Consider the following 17,377-nt stretch of genomic DNA (forward strand, 5'->3'; position numbering starts at 1 on the left):
AAAAGCAGCCCAGTGCAAAAGGTTAGAAGAGCTGAAGCTTGAAAGGATTTGTCCTGTTTCCTAATCTTCAGTAGTGTACACAACTCCTAAATTTGCAACCGCAACCCTGAAAGCCCCAAAGAGGAAGTGGTAAAAATGTTACAAGTTTGGGTTAAGTTGCTGGGAATTATTTTAAGCAATAACATTAGATTATGTGAAGCACTGTCATTTGATAATGCCTGTAAACCGGCAAGCAAGTGTCCTGGGAGAAATGTGCATAAAGGAGAAATTCCATATATTAGTAGCCACTGTCCCAATAGTAAGCTGTTACTGGTGTTGCAAATCAAAGGCAGTTTGGAGGAGGTTTTATTTTTCCCTCTTGTTTTATTGGGCTAAGGGCAGTCAGAGTCAAGTTGAGTTGCTGGATGAAAGATTATCCTTTTAGAAGCACTGTGTCAGCCTGGTGTGTATGTGCTCTTGAAATGGTTTGGTGATCTTGGCTCAATAATTAATTAAACATCAAGGTAACATGGTGTCTATACCCCCTTTCTGACACACTGGAGCCCTTCAGAGCTAAAAACATCAGCTGTACAGCCTGAAGTAAAGAGCAAAACTTTGTAGCTTTGGCTGTATCAAGGCAAAGTTTCTGCTGTTCAGGAAAGCTGGGACCTCCTCACATACACGCACAAATACGCCGTTCCTGCACCTCCCTGCGCACAAGGATTCCGTGGTTCACAGCACTACACCTGAGTTAAAAGCAAAACAAAAAAAATAGAACTAGAACTTCAGTGTCCCTGATTTCCTAAGAAATCAGACTCTGAGTTAGAAATTTAGAGCTTCATATTAGCATTTAAACAGTGCTCCTCCACAAGCTAGGGTCCTGTTTTTATTCCTGAGGTTATTGTTTAGCGACTGCTCTCTGCTAACTCCCTTTTTTCTTAGCAGTTATGTCAGTGAAGCACCCAGATAAATAGTTACTGTATAGCTGGATGTGACAAGTATGGAACTCTCACTAAGGGAGAAATCAGAAATATTCCACTTACTCTGTACCAGTTTTTTAATTAAAAAATATTTTTTAAAAGCATGTTTCTTCTGTATAGGCAGCAGCATTCATATAAATTGCATCAAGACCTAAATTTTGATTAGACCGATGTTTAAATTTCTACAAACACATCAGAAAACTGCTGCTGTCCTGACAATTTATTTTCCCTAGCGCGTTCAGAATAAACATGAACATGCTTACTCTAAAAACACTTAAGGTTATTTGTACGTAACAAAGTGAAGCTGCAGTTATTTTCCTTGAGGAGGAAAGGTTTGATGAGCACAGAAATGCAGAGAGCACGACTGTTTGAAGCCGTAATTTTTATGACTTTCTAATTGTAAAATTGAAGGTGATTTCTACGATGGTCACGGCACTTTCATGTTCGTAAAAGCCATCTGACCCATGCAGGCAGCTAAAACAATGGCAGATGTAGATTTTGTGCCTATGTGAACTCACATAAGAGTCCTCAGTTCACCGGTATGTTGTGGTACCTACCCAGAAAGTAGAGTTGCCTTTCTGATTTTTCTGAAAATCTGGCTCACAGTGGCCCTGATTCAGCAGAGCACTTAAGCATGTGCTTAAGAGCTTTGCTGAATTGGGGCCAAAATCATGTACTCTCGTCTCCTCCTCAGTGCAAGTTGTTCCCTGTGGTACATTCTTAAGTGCTTTGTCCTGTCTCATTTTAAATGACTCAAGCACTGTCAGGGTGTTGTTTGATTTGATTGTTATCTTTGGCCAGCTGTTGTCTTCTTTTCTAATTTGGGGGAGATTTCTGGGTCATTTTAGTAACACTTGTGCGTGAAAAGAAGCAACAGCTTATGATGGGTGTGTTTTTTCTTTTATATGTTTAGGCAAAAATGCAGTGAAATTTTTGGTAAAATATTTAGATTATTGACTTCCAACCAAGGAACTATCTTTTGCATTTTGTGTGGCAGGGTCAAACTTAAAATATTAACTTTTAAGCATGTAAAAGAAACTATTGAAACTATCTGCTGTATTTTCAACTGCTGGTCCTAGTGAAAAATATTATATTGAAGTGGCTGCCTTTAGGAAGTTGAGCATATCTGAATAACCAAAAGATGACAACTATTCAAAAAGCTATTTTTTACAGTGACAGAAGTGCTCAACATTTCAGTTACTCCTTCCTGCTTTTGGGGAAGTGAATTGATCCATATTGCCTGACAGTGTAAGTGTCCTGATAGAGCAGGCAAAGCCAGGGTTTCAGAAGCTTAGATTTTTGTTATTACAGGTGGTGGTGGCTGTTCTTGCTGTACACTAGCACTGAGTCAGGGCCACTCTATGTTTGCCTATCTACAACACAAGATAGCACAAGTCACTGCTAATCCTGAAATTGTGTGCTATTCCACACTAATTGTACAACATCAATGCATGGCAACAGGTGCTTTTTTTTCTTTGAGCTGTATTTTTGTGAGATGTTTGCTGTGATGAGATTATGCTTCAGCCCTGGTTTTGGTGTGAAACACTTGCAGCAGCCCTGGAAGACAACAGAGAAAAGGAAGCAAAATGGCTTCAGCTTGGGCAGCTTCCAGCTTCATGGCAAAGCATGGCCAGTTTCTCTTAGTGGGGGATTTTTTCCAATTATGTCTTGCTCTGAAAAAGTTTGTCACAAGCCATCCGAGTTTTGCCAAGGTCTGTAAGCTGTGCTACGTTCACCAAACTTTGTCAGTCTGCATGAACCAGTTGCTGCCCGTAATCAAATTCTTCTTGAAGTAATCCAGTGATATACTCTGAACTATCTGAATTTTGTAGCTATCAAAGTAGCTTTTTTATTGTTACTGAGCAACATGTATTAACCAGAGTGCACCCCATCTGATGTTTAGCAGATGTTATGTTGTTGCTGGAACCTCTTTGGTCCAGTAATGGAAGAATATGTTTTTGTTTTGTTGCTTTGGTGTTTAATTTTATTGAGGTTTTCTTTATACATGCATAATCTGTGTGTACATATGTGGACATGCATATAAAATCAAATGCTTGGGGCAAGAAAAAAAAAAAGAAAAATGGAGAATGGTTTCATTTAATTAAAAAAATACTGGTCGAGGGACATTACAGAGAAAGGACAGGGACAGCAGTAGGACACCATGTGAGAGAGAACGAGAGTGGGAAGGGAGGAACCACTACGTGTGGTCCCATGCTCTGCTTTCCTGATACCCTACTGAAATCTGTCAGGAGAGACTTTCTTGGTAAGCCCATCCCTCATGGTGCTGCTGCCAAGAGCTCTGTTAGAACGCAAGAAGCCACAGGGGCACTGAAGTGCTTGGCACATTTTTTGGTGTGAGGAGTGCCCTGAACCTCACGTGTGTGCCACCACTCTCTTGCTGTTGCTGGGTTTGAGGTTGCTCAGGCTTTGGTCTATGTCTTTTTCCTTTGCTCACACATGCTGCACACAGGAAAGGAGCTGCACAACTGGATTCCCCACGCAAGGGCGGTAGAACCAGCCACTCCTCAGTAAAAGGAGTAAGGTTATAGTTTATTTTGTGATCTGGCATGGCCACTGCACATAAATTAGTTTTGGCAGTGAGTTGCAATTCAAGATAAGGAATTACAGAGGAAGAGAAGATCATTTGATATATTTTTTGCAGGAAAACCAAAAGATTTGCAAAAGGATTTGAGGTGCAAAAGGGCAATGTCTTCACAGACAAGTTCAGAACATGCATAAAATGCCAGAGTAACAGAAAGTGTGGAATTACTAAAAACTGGCTAATTAAGCTATGGATTATTTGGGGTATTACATAAATATTCTTCTATAACACAGTCACAGCAGTTTCCATTCTGTTTCCTTGTCCTTGGAGCCTAATTCTGGCTGAGCAGTGCCTGGAGCATACCACAGGTCCTTTGGAGTAGGCTCTTATTATTACCTTATAACTTTGCTCAAGTATATTGTAGTAAATAATTTACTAGTGCTAGGACTTAGGTGGATTACATTTTATAAGGCAATAACTTCTGTTCTGAAAGTGCAATTGTTGTGGGTGACCTCAACAGATAGGGTGAAGGAGGTCACAGGATAGTATAATATTGTAATTTAGCAGAACACCAAGTATTGTTTTATGCCTTCAAATGCATCCCAATTGCACAAAAGACTGGACAAACAATCCCAATTGTGTAATGTGGTGTTGAGATATTATTTTAGTCAAGCAGCAGGAGCAGCTGGTAAGTACTAATGAATTGAAAATTGTATCATTTCAATGGCATGGCATTAAGGAAAAAGCTTTGTGGCCTTTATGGTACAAAAGGTGAATGTTCAGCTGCACACTCAGCTTCAGTGAGTGACCTCAATTACAACCAGGCATCACTTCACAGATAGACCAGCATTTTCTGTGCAAATTTGTCAAAAGGCTAGTGCTACAGAATTTGGGAGAATTCTCTCTAAGAGGAGAGGAAGGCATTTATGGGGGATGCAAGTTTCTTGAATTCCTGATCGATAGTATCCCAGGGACAAGGATCTGGGGAAATGTGTGCTGCTTCTCATCCTTGTCTTTTCTTTGGACAGTGACTATGCACAAATACAATATTAGTTCTTGTTGTTCAAAGTCAGCAATTTCTTTATTTATCCAGTGACTGTAACTAAAACCATCTGAAAACCAGTTAGCAGCTCACTGCCTAGTGCACGTCACGCTGGTAAACACATGGGGCCAAATACCTTGGTTGCAATTGTCCGAATCTGTGGAATTATGCCTGGATTTCCTTCCACTTACAAAGCAGAACTTCAAATATGTCTAGGTTGAGGTGAAAATGCCTAGTAACCAGGGTGACACTCAATCCTACTCCTGAAATAATTGTTTTATCTTGATATTTGCAGCTGCAGGTGCAAACTGAGACCTGACTAAGAAGCCTGCAGACTTGCTTTTCACTGAGCAAAGCACCTTGGGTCAGGCAGACTGGTGTGGCTTTGTCCAGTCCTTGTACCCATAGTGATCTCCAAATAGCTTATCTATCAAAATTACAACAACTAGAGACATGTCTGTGGTTAAGTGGCTAGCATAAACTCAAGATCAAAGAAATGTACCACCTCACGTACCTGTTTACATTAGGAAGATTTAAGTTGAAGTTCTCTGTTGATACTAAAAGCTGGGAAGGTCACTATGTCACTCGTAAAAGTTTGACCCATGCGCATTAAAGTAAAATATGATGGTTTTCACAAAAAAGTAACAAAAAGGCTCAAAGTCTAATTCTGCTAATCTTAGTCATATATCAAAAGTTGCATTAGCTTATGAACACTTCTGGCAGTGGAAGAGGATATAAAAATGATCTATTGAATACAAGCAGTTTTTATTCTCATGAAGTCAATCTCGCACTTACGTGAAAATCTCATTTCCATAGCAGCTTAAGTCATCTGAAACTGGAGGATTTTATTCCTAGCCCAACATTTTCAGAATTATTATCAAATTTAATTTACTCAGCAGAAGCATTTAGCATACGTAGTCTAAAGAGGAAAACATAGTGTTAGGTTAGGTGATCTAAATGTTTAAAAAAAAAGGTTCGATCTTAACTGAAGCTAAGATAGTGTTTAGCTAATTGGTCACATACTAAATGGCTGTAGAAGAATGGGGTACAGTCTCTAATCCAAACAATATTCAGGTCCTGTAGTAATATTTCCTCTTATTATGGAATATTTATCTATATATTCACTATGTATTTATATATTCGTTACTTACTGGAGACTCTTGTTTTTTCAGGTGCAATTGCTGGGATTGTGGATCAGCCGATGCGGAATTTTCAGCGAGTGTCTGAGGCCCAAGCTTCTGCTGGGCATAAAGCCAGAGGGGTCATCTCGGGTGTGGGGAAGGGAATCATGGGTGTCTTCACGAAGCCCATTGGAGGGGCAGCTGAGCTCGTCTCCCAGACAGGTTACGGTGAGTTTCATATTTCCAACACCTCCATTTAAATTTTAAAATGCTGTTCAGATACAACCTACTATGTCTTACTTATCCAGCTCAGTATTGTGTGACTTAGAGAAAGGTTTAGAAATGCCACCGCTAAATACTTACAAATGCTCTGCTGGCTTTCTGAAACGCCATCGTGTTGTGCTTCTCTCTTGTGTTACTGATCAGCGATGCGCAGCCACAGAAACAGAGAATGCAGAAAGCATGAAGTAATTCTTGGAATACAGTAGAATTAGTTACAGAAACATATGTGCTTGAAAAATAGTTTTTGACATAAAAGGATTAGAGCAACACTATGTCCAATTAGAGTGTTATTTTGAGATTGCTTTGTTATGGCAGGGAAAGAGTTGGGCTATCTCTACACAAAGAGTGAGTTACATTCTTGGGAGAAAGAAGTGAGTCATGTAGTAGGAGCATCCCCTTTAAACTGGAGCTTCACGAGAAGACAGTCCTGTTTTCAGATACATGGGTAACCTTAGAGCAACCAGAGGTGGGGTTTCCAGCTAGACTGAGCACTTAATGGCACTGGTGCTAAATTCTTTCAAATTGATGGGAACAATTCTGGACAAGCAGAAAGTGTAAAAGATAAAAATAAAATATCAAAATACACTAATTTATTTGTCTCCAGTATCAGTAAATCACTTTCATCTTGAATATTTAAGAAGAAATGGTGGTTGGAGGCAGTCAGGGAAGAGAAGCAGGATATCGATAGAAGGACAGTGTGTCAATAATTCCACCTCACTAATTATACCAGACAAACCTTGAATATTTAAGCCTTTAATCACTAGCAATATTTATGCTTGTTGTGTTGACTAAAATATGAGTAGTTCCCATAGAGCTTAAGGTTAGAATGCTTCCTACAACATGCACAGCTCATTCCATCTAGTAAAAGAAATTATGAAACAATTATTAGAATTCTTTCAAATCAACTTGATCTTGTTTGTATGATCATAAATAATAACTGTTCTCCTGAATTGCACACCCCATAGGTGTAAAACCTGTATCAGCAAAATCAGATTGTGCAGAAGGTTTTTTCTGTTGTCAGCTGTCTCTGTGTTGGCTTTGCAGCCCAGGACATTTTAATTCTAGATTTACTTCTGCTACTGTCTTTATCAAGAAACTCATAGTAGTAGAGGGATACTTTTCATTGCAGATATGGTATATAAGACATCATGTTTTCCATGACCATGTGACAAAAGGAGTTAGCCAGGAAAAAACATAAAACTATATCAATAATAGTTGACAGTGCGTGAGAGGAAAATACACAAGAGTTCAAGTAACTCTTACCCACAACTGGATTGGAAGTGGGACAGTGCCTCTTGGGGGGGACCAAGGGGTGGAGGACCACACAGAAATAAACACATGTTCTCTCTGTCTCCATCTGTAAATAACATTTTCACTCACATAATGCTGAGAACCTCGGTAAGCCAACTGTTACAATTGGGATGCTGCTTTTAAGTATTACCATCAACATGTGTGCTAAAAATTAAAGGGTTTTTTTTCATTGCTGATGTTTTGTTTAAATTATTATCCATTGTGTAAGAGGGAATCTAAGTTATTGACACCCTTATGCCTTTGGAATGCTTAGACAAAAGAAAATCTCTTAATTTATTTGTAAAGAAGTACATTTGTAAAAGAGTAACTTTGCACCAAACCATGTAACACTAGTGCTTGCTGCATAACCTACTCCATGTCTGTCATGTAAAAATTTTTAAAACTACTCCATTTGTGAATTTTTTTGTATCCCACACATTCTTTCTGGTTACCATACCTCATCATTGAATGTTTATAGGCCATCTGAATCATACATACTGTATCATCTTCAGCTCTGGAGAGTCTCTTTAGAAACCTGCTTAACTGCTGCTTGTAGTCTCCATTCTGTGCTGGCACTAAGAAGAATTCACAATAAACCAGATGCCCCAGGAGATCTCATAAATGTACACGGATCTGTGTTTAACAGCTGGATTAAGTAACTGAACATTTAAATGCAGGCAAACTTGCCTTCTAATTTGTACCAATTGTGACACGTATATGAAAGTATTTTAATATTAAGCAAGAAAGTTAACAATGGTCTTGATTTTTTCTGCATAAATCCTAAGTGATGTGTCTGATCCTGCTCTGAAGTGATGGCTCTCAGGAGTGTTATGTTTCTCCTGATTGCAAGTGTAGAGCTGATTCATGGAACACACAGTGGGGGTTTTTTTGTTTCTTGCTAAAGCGAGATCATGGGGGTTAAGTGCACAACTCTTGCATTGTAATATTTAATGAATTATCTTGACTACAGCTTCCAGAGGTGTGACATCATTTTGGATCTGCACTGTTTTATGAACTGCTTTAAACAGATGACATCACTGCAACACGTAACCGCGTTGTAGAAAACAACCACTAAAAAACCTGAATTCTCTTGCCCACAGGTATTTTGCATGGAGCTGGACTTTCTCAGCTTCCCAAGCAGCGCTCTCATCCAAATGACCAACATGTTGAGCAGGCTCCAAACAGCCACGTCAAATACGTCTGGTAACATTATTTAGACAATTGCTCATTTTTACATCCATTGTTTATTAATAGGTTCTGGCCTCTGGTCAAATTAACAGGAAAGGCTTCCCTTGGAAAGGCTGAGTTATGGCAGTTTGTTTAGGAACATTAAACACAAAGGTAGTGCATAGAAACCCAATCTGCAAATGATGGGCTGCTGATCTGCATCCAGCTTTGAAACTACAGAGCTGATCTTTATTTAATGGTATTCAGTGAGTTCTTACTTATTTTATCATTGCACTGAGCCCAAGAAAAATACTGCACATCTCCAGAAACAGCTGTTAGTGAAGATAGCTTTATTTTCTGCACTGAATTTCTAAGCCACTGCTTAGGGTAATTTTTCTATTATCAAGGAAATAGGATGGGAAATAGGCTAACCTAGCACAGATATTAGGCCAATTCTGCGGTGAGTGATTGAGGAGTTTTGATAAGTAACAATTTCACATTCATTCTTTAAATCTGAAGTCTTACATCTTTCAGTAATGGAGTTTTGGAGACGCTCCCTGGCTTATTTTACATCCGTAGGTGATAGCTACAGGCTTAAGTAAAAACAGTGATCAAAATAAGCCCTGGAGGATCCAGTGCACTACACTTAATTCTTTTTTTAATCTTCTTTTTCTTTTTTTAACCTGATAATGCAGGAAAATGCTGCAATCTCTGGGAAGGCCAGAGGTTCATATGGCCTTAGATGTCATGATTGTGAGTGGATCAGGCCAGCAGCATGAAGGCTGCTTGCTGCTCACCTCAGAGGTGCTCTTTGTCGTGAGCATCAGTGAAGACACACAGCAGCAGGCCTTCCCCGTGACTGAAATCGATTGTCTGGAAGATGATCAGCAAAAAGATCTGCTGAAGGTGCAGCTAAAACAACAGAGAGTGCCTTCTGACTTGGAGGTAAAGACTTGAGTACCTTTTCCCTTCAAAGATGAAGTTACACTGATGCTGGTGCTTTTGGCAGTGGGAATACTCATCTTTGGGCTGGGAGGCCAGAGGCTGAAGTGCCAAACTGGGAGATCTGCCCCTCACAGTTGGCTGTTCCCCTTTGGATGAAAGGAATGTGTCTGCTCCCTTCTATCCTCTTATTGATTGTGATATACCTTATCTATGACAGAAATTTTCTGAGGGGAAAGGTAGAGGAAGTTTGAGTTCTTGGTAAGCACCACCTCTTTTCTGAAAAGGTTCTCATGGCTACATATGCACGAGGTGTTCATTGTTTGGCAAGTCAGCATTACACCCTGTGCCTACCAGCTCCCAGCAGAAGCAGTTCCTTTTATTCTTCTGGGAGTTCTGGTAACAGTTCAGTGGTGCTGGTGCTCCTTTCAGTGTGCTTTTATTTTGTCTCTTCTAGCACAGTGGTCTTGTTTGGCTGTATATACTTCTTAGATCTTCCTTCTGCAAATGCTAGCTTTAAGCTGGATTAGTCCCTCTCTGAGATTGGATGCACCAAGTGTTTTCCAGTAAGAGCATAAACACTTCATGTTGAAAGATGTCTAAGCCATTTGAATACTGGGGTTTTTTGGATTAATTATCTTCTCTTAATGGCAGAAGAATGTTATATTTTTACACTTTTGGGAAACAATGTTTATTGTATTAAATTCTCAAGTAGAATCATATGAGAGAGCATTTCAAAAACGAACATGCATGTCCCAGTTTTTATAAAAGTGTGCCAGGTAGTTTATAGACTGCTATAACAGTAATTTCTGTTTCAAATATAAAAAACCCCTGAAATATGAGGTGTGACAAAAAGTAGGAGCACCTTCAGTCAAATCCTAACTTTGCTGAAGTCACTGAAGAGTTTTGCTGTCGATTTCAGCAAGGACTTCATCTGTGTCGTGACAGCACTTGAGTATTTTTGTGAAAGCTTTCTTTAGTGCTGAATTCTCTATTTATATTTATTGTCTTTCCACTAACCTCAGTCTCACAGAGAACTGTTGACTGAAGTTGCCTTCTCTCACCACAAAGCTACATGAGGGATTACTTAAATTGTGAAGCAAATGGGCAAAGCTCAGCTTTTTTTGTCCCTGAGTGCTGAGTGGTTGGTGGAGGCACACATCAGACTGTCAGAGTCCAGCCTGTCCTGCTCAGTCCAGAGCCAGTCCTGAAGGGAAGAAGAAGAAAAGTTGTTTTCACTAAGGCACTGGATGCACACAACCTATCCTAACCCTAACTTTAGCACTAGCCCAGATCCTTTTTTTTATTGTCCTGGAGTGTTGTCTGGCATCTGGTTTTCCGAGGGGTGAGGAGAAGGCTGCTGCTGTGGGGGAAGGGCAGCTTGCTGCAAGTGGGTGATGAAGGGTGCAGAGGGTCTGCCTCTTTGGGAGGAGGGAAGGCAAGGGACAGGGAGCCTCATTCTGGCCCCTACAGCTGGGAATGTGTAGGATTTATGGGCAAGTGGGGCCCCTGAATGCACAGAGCAACCCTGCATGGCACGTGCAGAGTCCAACGTTCCCACACACGCGCGCTCGTAGCATCCTCCTTTGGAGGTTCTGGACCAAACACATCATTGTTTTCTGAAGTTCTGGATGGAAATATGGGAGTCCTACTCAAGTGGTGCAGCAATGCAGCTCTAGGAGCTGTAAGCCTTGAGCCCAGCATCTCTTTTGCTGATACAGCCTCTTGAGAACGCAGTGAAAATGTATGGCATGGGAAAAGCTGGGAAAAGTGCCTGTGTCCCAGGTGGAGCCAAGTCAGGGATGGCAAGACAGCAAAAGCTGAGTGATGCTGTACAAAACAGACCTGGCAAAACATTCCTTCAAAATGCAGATACTGACACTGAAATTCTTGTAAAAATTTAAAGAAATGTGCTGTGAAGAAGAGCAGTTGAAAGAAACAGAGAATAAAAAAATTTGAATTTTTTTATGTTAAGGCAGCTAAGGCAGCTACACAATAAAAGATTCCAAAAAATACAGTTTTAGTAATTACGTGGAGTGTTTTATAATTAATATTTGCTGTGTTTTTTTAGTGGATTGGGAGATGTCATACTTGGTGATTTCCTTTCTGCAGCTGAATCTGTTGTCTGGGTGTCATGTGCAGCACTGGTGCTGATGGGAGCCAGAGCTTCCCTTCAGCTTCCTGACAAGAGCTTCTGCAAAGTCTTCAGGTGGGATTAGGAAAAGGAACCTTAGGAGGAACAAGTTGTGACTTGCAGATGAGCAGCCTCTAAGCTGCAGAGTGATGCCTAAACAGGCACAACTCCTCAGTATTAATAGTAGGCCATTGTGTGGCACTGAATGTGTCCTCAGCTGAAGTGCAGACATGTCTGTGCACGATGGCATTCGCAAAGATGGCCTCAATTTTTAGCTGGAAAATGCCCAATCAGGTCAACCAAAATGTTATTTTGAGTTTAGCAAAACAGAGCTAATGTTACCAGTATAAGTTATGTCTATTTTTCTGATTAGTTTAGTCAAAGATGCTAGAAATAATACAATGAATTGAAACATTTAATTTCAAGGCTGTAAAAATCCACTTTTTTGCATTACTGCTCACAAAAACAATTGCCAAAAGTTTTGTTTCAGCTCTGCCCAAAACAGTTTCTCTCATTCCCTCTCCTCAACTTCTTGGAACAGTTAAGAAACAAAACATGAGTTATTCTACAGCTGTAATCACCAGAGATGTTATGGAGCATATTTTGATTCCTTCAGCAGTAGGTTTGCCTGAATCCTTCTTCGCCTCCACAATATATAACTTAATCCATCTGGATAGGAATAGCCTGGATGGATTCTTAAAAACTCTGGCACTGACAAGTTTGTTATTGAAAGGGAAGTATTAATTGTATTTGGATTATCTTCCAAAGTAATTGAGACACTGCTTGTTTCCAGACAGATGTCAAACTCAGAAGTCCTGCTCTTCCAGCTGTTCTTGGTATAGCTCATAACATCAAGAAGACAACAAAAAATTGAAAGGCCCTGGAATTTCAGATATTCCAGATTTTTTTTTAATAGTTCTACGTGTTACCATCTTTCAAGCTCAAAACCAATCTTTGGATTTCTTAAAACAACGGAAAAAAACAATCCTAAAGAGCTGGATCTCCTTAGTCAGTGTGCACAGAGGAGCAGATCGGTGCTACACACCCATCTGGACTGCACAGCTCAGGTGTTATAGCTGCTGTGGAGTTAGAATTGCTGAAGGCTTATTCATTATAAACCATAATGGGAGGAATTTGAGAAAAATACTGGAGGTTTAACCCAAAAATATAACTTTGTAGTATGAAGGGACATGATATCTGCAATATTTCTCTACGATGCATTAAGCAAGCCTTGATCAAGTTTTGAATCCTTGAGTGATCTGGATATTAACATTGTAAATGTTCAAAGAAGCAAGTGAGGGCACTTAGTGACAATCTTAGGTCCCATTTAGGAAATAAATGTAGAATAACATCAATTCCAGATTTTTCTTGTCTTGAAGATATAAGCCAAACTGAAGCTGGCAACAGAAGGACACTTAGTTACAGATGAAGTCATCTAAAAGCAAGTAGGATCCCAGTTACTTTGGAAGACCATCCAACCATAGTTAATATTTCCTCCTGAACAATTTTGCTGTATCTGTGGAAAATGGCCTGGGGCTTCATGAAGGATGGGTTCACAAAAGTCAATGAATGGGATACCAGCACCATTTCTGTCTCCTTTGGTAAGCAGGATCTTCTGGTCAATGTGGAGGCAGAACCCAGCTGTCCCTGGGCTTACCTCCCTAGGAGAAATCAGGAAAAAGTGTGAAGCCACCTACATGCAAAATTTACCCTGTAACTTAAAATCCAGTTTACATAGGTGGCACTCCAGCATATTTCTCTGCTTTCAACTGCTGAAACAGACTAAGTGCTGAGGTACTTTCACTGAGCCACCAGACCAAAGTCGTGGCTCAGACACCGTTCCCCACCGTGAGCTGGGAGTCTGCTGCAGCACTCTGCCTTCTGATTTTCCCTGCCTTAAGGTCGTTCATGGAAACAACCCTTTCCTGTGCCCATTTCATCATTTCTGCTGTTTCTAGGCACAGGTTTCAACCTTAAACTTCTGAGCTTGTTCATGAGCCTGCTTCCTTTAGCAATTTTGTGATGATGATTGAAAACAGGAGTGTTTCTACTCGCTGAGCAGCAAATCCATCTCCAAAGGCATAGTAAAAAATCCAAAGGGGACTTTTTTCATGTGAATGTGACACCTGTCACTATCTATCAATCATATTAATTCTTTCTTCAAATAAGCAGCAGAGTATTTAAATGAGTCTTGCAGTCCAGAGACATGACAAGAGATGATTGTGGATGTTAAATTGAATCTAATGGCACGGTTTGAAAATATCATTCTAGCTAGCAAGACCTGTAAAACTCCCTGAAAGACAGGCAGAAGATAGCAGTCTTTAAATCTTTAGCATGGTGTCCAGCAAGAAAATTTAAATCCTACAAAAATTAAACTGGTCAGCAATTCTCCAAGCGTAAAATAAGGAAGCATCAAACCCTAGCCCTATTATAGCTGCTGCCTTTTCTCTTCATTGTAATATTTGGGAAGTAACTTCTATTCTGAATGCCTTAGCTTATCATACTACTGTAGTATTCATGGTGGGATTTCTGAAATATTTTTTTGAGGCCATGCAACCAGCTTGGTGCCTGCTTGTTTGCCTTCCCTTCTCAAGCTAGTCGTAGCCATCCTCAGCTTCTTCAAAAATAAGGGCACAGCAGATTGATCTTCCAAAGCCATGTCTGCCCACAGCTTTTCTGGATAACAGTTTATCTGGTTGCAACCATATGATTGATTACAGTATTTGATTTACTGTATTTTTTCTCACTAGGGTAAGTCATTGCATTCCTCTTGCTAGGATCTTAAACAACCTATACCTATTTCAGCCTGCAAAACACAGATCCCTTAATGTCTTCTCCAGAAACAAAATGCCCAAATCATCTTTAGTAAAACCCTTTTGTTTAGAAAAATGTCCTTGTGTGAATGGGTTTTGTTGCCAGAAGCAGATGGATATATCCTGCCATAGAACATTCATCTGGAAAGTAGCTTCTAGTCTTCATTTTAAATGAAATAAGTTGAAGACTAAAATATTTTGGCTAAATAGAATTTCTGTATGATAAGCCTTGCCAAGAGCTACTGACATTTTTCTAAAAGGGGTTTCAATGCCTTTGCTGTATACAAGGAGCTGATCTGTTGTAAAGTTCTACTTTTAACCAATTCTCAAAAGATACTGCTTAAATTTTCTGTGGCAAGTTAGTGCTTCTCAGAAGTCCAGACAGCAGAGGAGAGGACTAATTCACCAAGGACTCAACTATGGGAGAACACTCATGACTTTAAAAATCCTTTAAACTATTTTAAGATTTCAGGCAGGAAGATTTTATTCAGAGGAATGTGGAAGTCATTGTCCTTGCTGCTCAGCTCAGTTACCGTCAAGCACTCAGTAACTATTGTATCTTATGTGATTCCAGGCCGAGGGCGCCAGGGAGAGACTGTCAGAGCAGCAGTACAACCGCCTGGTGGAGTACATCACAAAGACCTCCTGCCACCTCGCCCCCGGCCCCGCCGCAGCGCCAGCCCCCCAGACCCTGGCTGCTGAACAGCCCCTGACTATTACAAAAACCTATCAGTATGTAGTTGATCCAAATTTCGCCCAGGTATTCATTAGCAAATTCACCATGGTGAAAAATAAAGCCTTGAGGAAAGGATTTAATTAAGTTATTTCTGGTGTGTGTAGTAATGCCGTACCAGTTTGAAAGCGATGCTTTCTCTGCAGTAACCTACATCAAGTAGAGATGCATGCAATTTTTGAGGAGGTAGAAATTGATAACAAAGCCCAATAGCTTTTCTAATCTTGACAACATTCCTGCTTCCTAGCCAAAATACTAGTGCTGGAAGGAAAGTGTTCTGGCAAAGGAATAAAGTGAGAAGGAACAGCCTTGGACTACAGCTTAATCAAAATCCTTTTTCTTTTCAATAACCAAAAATTAGAGAATGGGGGAAAATTACATGCATACGGACGTTTTTACCACACACAGAAATGTGTATCAATACCTCTATATCTTATTTTAGGGTCTGCCAGTTTCTGTTATAAACCAGGTTTATAACTCAGCTGTAAAAACTTGCTCAAGGTTGGGCCTTTCCCCCCACACCCACACTCCCCCAACATGTGCGTCCTGAGGCAAAACATTTTCCCCCACTAAATCTGAAAAACCCAGTGTGGCTGTTTTAAGTTACTAGTGACAGCTGGGTTTTAGCACCACTTTAACCTTAAAATAGCTTCCTTTATTTGAGTGAAGTTCTGCAGGACATTAGTCCATAATGTAAACTAGTGCCTTTGTGTGGTTTGGAGAACAAAACATGAACTACAACATGACTTTATTTTTAAAACTGTCTGTATACAGAAACTTTATTTTATCCACCATCAAATTTTCAAAAGTACTTTCAATGTGTGTATGACCGTGCATTGTCTGCTCATTAACTGGAAGCCAGTAACATGCAGTTCAAAAATGTAAGAAACAGAGCTGTCTCCTTAAAATCTCCAAGCTCAATGTAACCCAGATGTGCAGGTGCTAAGTACACCTTGTGGGGTCTCCTGATTTCTGATCTGCCACCACTACATTGTATGTACTCCCTTCAGTCCTAATTCATTTTATGCTTATTGTCTTCAAACTGATAAAAACAGGAATATTTAGAAACGTGACCTTTCAAATATGTACTAAGCAAAGTGAGATTTTTCTAAAGTTGATTGGAAACTATGGACCCACAGGCACCAATTGCATTAATAGTTAATGATGCCATCACAATACATTTACAAATATATGTTAAACACCTGCATTTCTTGTGTAGACAAGAAGTCAATCTCTGGGCACAGTTAGATGACTTTATAAACCAAATTTGGCTATGGCAGTTTCATTTTAAAATCAAAAGCTTACTTGGTTTCCAACTATGCGTGTTAATTTTTTTCTCCTTTTCTATATGCTTACCAAAATGAATTATGTCTGGAGATTCCTGAACATGGCTGGAATTGGAGTCAAAAACTGGAATAAAATGTGATCACCATTTGGAGCATATGCTTTATAGTTAATAACTTCTATGCATACTTGATATGACCAAATGCACAGGAAATAAGAATGTAGTAACTGCGATATTTTTCTCTTGAGTTCTGCTTTGTTAAAAGGTATTTCTAAAAGCTGTGTCTCTCATCTACTGAGAGTAAAGGAGGCTGGGGTCTGCATTGTCCTTTTCTGACTGTGAAACTAGCCCATCCATTGTCAACATTTCATACAATGATTTAATAACTTAGTCATTGTTTAAATAACACTGTTTAAAAATGTATATGTGTATACACACATGCGCTTCATTCCTGAGTATTTTATGGAAGTTGTTTAATACTTCTAATTTTGCATATTGATGGATAAATTGTAATATAATTAAATTGTTTAAAGATAATAAAGCTATTCCTGTAATACTTGTTCTTGTGAGCTGTTTATTCATTTGGTTACAAGGTGTAGGACACTGACAAGACTGATGTAGGCAAGCTTCATGCGGGCCCCATTAGATCCCATTAGATCCAGTTGGTCACTGGACTTTGTAGTGTACCAGAAAATGCAATAGATCATGACAATACTTTGGAAGTAAAAACTGGTGACTAGCTTGCCAAAAATGTGTGCTGAAAAGTTTTATGCTTTTGTGACTAACTGAATCAAAACAGCACTGTACTCACCATTTCAATTAGACTAATCTGTTCCTTATTTATGGAGTACACAGACAAGCCAAGGGGATGCAAACACACCTGTATGAAATGAGGAACAGCAGTTTCATTTCTAAACGTTTGTAGATTTCAGCCGTTTAAGATTCATTTGTGTTTTTCCTGAATTACATTCTCCTGGAATAAACACTTGCTTAAATTACACTTTTCTTCAGTGAATAGAGCTGCATCTTTACTGCATTAGGCAGGTTCTTTCTCCCCCTTCTGACCA

At 39.6% G+C, this 17,377-nt stretch overlaps 1 protein-coding gene across 1 annotated transcript in view; it reads left to right on the plus strand.

Moving 5' to 3' along the window:
* VPS13B (vacuolar protein sorting 13 homolog B) overlaps nt 1-16,869 on the plus strand; it is a 423,217-nt gene extending 406,348 nt beyond the window's left edge. The window contains exons 57-60 of the mRNA XM_039705990.1: nt 5,716-5,892; nt 8,337-8,439; nt 9,099-9,348; nt 14,867-16,869. Coding sequence (XP_039561924.1) covers nt 5,716-5,892; nt 8,337-8,439; nt 9,099-9,348; nt 14,867-15,112 — 776 coding nt within the window. The 3' untranslated portion in view covers nt 15,113-16,869. The remainder of the gene's footprint in view (nt 1-5,715; nt 5,893-8,336; nt 8,440-9,098; nt 9,349-14,866) is intronic.
* The last annotated feature ends 508 nt before the right edge of the window (nt 16,870-17,377 follow it).

This window comes from Passer montanus, unplaced genomic scaffold, assembly GCF_014805655.1.
Source record: "Passer montanus isolate IOZ18808 unplaced genomic scaffold, ASM1480565v1 scaffold19, whole genome shotgun sequence".
In the NCBI taxonomy this organism is placed as follows: domain Eukaryota; kingdom Metazoa; phylum Chordata; class Aves; order Passeriformes; family Passeridae; genus Passer; species Passer montanus.